Raw genomic sequence first — 2,489 nt, 5'->3', positions numbered from 1 at the left:
AAAATATTTTAAATTGTAATAATATTTCACAATATTACTGTTTTTACTATATTTTTGATCAAATAAATGCCTTGATGACCATAAGAGACCTCTTTCAAAACATTAAAAAATCTTGCCAACCCCAAACTTTTGAACAGTAGTGTAAAGGGCAAATGTCACATCACTGTTCACTTTTATTATTTATTATTATTATTTCTCTGTTGATGTTAATTAGGCTTAATTAGGTGTTCATAATGGAATTGCTGGATGGTGCTGGTCTTTTCATTAACATCCAAATAGTCAATAATTTACTAAATTACTTGGTCTTTAATCCTAATTTATTGTCTTTTTTGTTGATTTAGCAGTTGCAGCTTATGAATTTAATAAGCTTATTTATTGCATTAATTCTCAAATGCTTTAACATGCATTTAACAAACATTTTCAAAGGACCTCTTGATGTTTTTGGTAAATTGTATTAAATGATTCTGATAAGGTAGGCTTGAATTATTTTAAAATAGTTTTATATTGGCTTGTTTACAGTGATGCGGACTAAACTATGCAGTCGTTATTGTAAGCTGATATGCCTCTGTACATGTTCCTGTTAAATCAAAAATCTTAGTCCACATTACTGGTCTTATTGTGCATTATTCATATGCACATGCTATTCCAGAGGGAAAACAAATGTCTCCATTTCCCAGTCATGATCTCGGTTCCCAGCAGGTCAAAATTTCCATTCTTTCCACAATCAACTGTAAACTCGCATTCTGGTCTGGCTCCATTCTGATACAGAAAGTCCACCTTTCACAATCCAGTCATTTCTCAGTGGATAAAATCAGACATTATTGAATCTCATTGAATATTCAGTTTCAGAATATTCAGTGAAATATGTCATGTTATGGAAGAGAAAAAAATGAATTGTGAATGGTGAATGCAGTTTAATGTCGACACACGCCTCATTCCAGCTGGACAGGATTGTGTCTTAAAATATTTCATCTTGAGGTCATAGTAAAAAGGATGATTTTAGAGCTTAGGGTGGATTAAGAGTAAAAAGTCCCACATTTAGATGTATTAAATGTTTATATAATGGCCCAAACCTCACAGAATGTGGACACATTGAGAAACAAATGTTAAATCCTTTAGAATGGAATGTATACAGGGTAGCATTTGAATTACACTTGTTCCATATTTTTTAAATGAAAATGATTTTGAAATCCTCCTTGAGGTTTCAACAGCTTTTACTGGTTGCTTTTTTCATGTCCATGTTTCATCTGCAAGCTGATTCTCATGAATCTTTAGAGTCTGTTTTTGTAAGAATTCACAAGATCACATATTAATGACACTTTCCTGCACACCATGGCTGAATGTGCAGGAACAGATGTTATTTAAATGGTAATTTTTGTTATTTTTCTTTGTATTCATTTCTGACAGCTTGCAGTTCTATTAAACTGCAAATCCATTTGGGAATGAACGTGCTCTTAGAACTTGGCAACCCGTAATTAATCTCTTTGTGTGTCTCAGTCTCATTTGACTGATAGTTGCGTGTTTGTTTCAGTTTAAGGTGTGCCCACAGAGTCAGTGTGTGTCCACTCCGGGTCACCGTACTGACCTGTTCCAGAGGAATCCCGGGAGCGTCCTCATCACTGACTTTTTTGGAAGTGTCCGCAAAGTGGAGATCACCAAGGACACTATCAATCTGACATCCTCTGTAAAGCCGCCGATACAGAGGTGAGAACAAAGTCTTTAGACTCTTAATGATATTGGGCATTACAGTTTCCTGGAAAAATGCAGTGTATCTTCTGAGTTAATTAGCCCATTCAATGTTGTCTTTGTTGGCCACAAAGCACAATTGTATATAATATAATGCAGTTGGCTTATACTGCCTGTATAGTCATTGAAAGCTTAAAGATCTTTTGGATGTTAGTATCAATATGTTAGTTTTAAAGGGGTCATATGATGCTGCTAAAAAGAACATTATTTGGTGTATTTGGTGTAATGAAATGTGTTTATGGGGTTTAAGGTTCAAAAAACACATTATTTTCCACATACTGTACATTATTGTTTCTCCTCTATGCCCCGCCTTTCTGAAACGCGTCGATTTTTACAAAGCTCATCGGTCTGAAAAGCGAGGTGTGCTGTGATTGGCCAGCTATCCAGTGCGTTGTGATTGGTCGAATACCTCAAGCGTGAGATGGAAATGTTACGCCCCTACCATACTGTTATGATGCCCTGTCAGGCCGGAGCGATGATTCAGAAACATGAAAACCCATTATAAACGAGGCATTCGTTGCATCCAGTGGGGACATAATTATGGATTATAATGACTTATACTGTCTTTTTACGCGTTGCGTTGCATCGCGCCGCGTAAACATAAAACCATGTCTGCATTTGTGATCGGAGAAATGACAAACAACAAGCACTACTCTACACTGCCCAAAAACTCGCTTTAAATATATAAAATATAAAAACTCTTGAAATATAAAAAAACGTACTTACAGTCTGTGAGTCAGAAC

The 2,489-nt window shown here is 35.6% G+C and overlaps 1 protein-coding gene across 1 annotated transcript in view; it reads left to right on the top strand.

Moving 5' to 3' along the window:
* LOC107681745 (GPI-anchor transamidase-like) overlaps window positions 1–2,489 on the top strand; it is a 47,340-nt gene that overhangs the window by 13,800 nt on the left and 31,051 nt on the right. The window contains exon 9 of the mRNA XM_016478068.1: window positions 1,532–1,704. Coding sequence (XP_016333554.1) covers window positions 1,532–1,704 — 173 coding nt within the window. The remainder of the gene's footprint in view (window positions 1–1,531; window positions 1,705–2,489) is intronic.

The sequence above is a fragment of the Sinocyclocheilus anshuiensis genome, unplaced genomic scaffold (assembly GCF_001515605.1).
Source record: "Sinocyclocheilus anshuiensis isolate Anshui unplaced genomic scaffold, SAMN03320099.WGS_v1.1 scaffold436, whole genome shotgun sequence".
In the NCBI taxonomy this organism is placed as follows: domain Eukaryota; kingdom Metazoa; phylum Chordata; class Actinopteri; order Cypriniformes; family Cyprinidae; genus Sinocyclocheilus; species Sinocyclocheilus anshuiensis.
The sequence above is the reverse complement of the archived record's forward strand: the minus strand, read 5'-3'. Positions and strand labels throughout refer to the sequence as shown.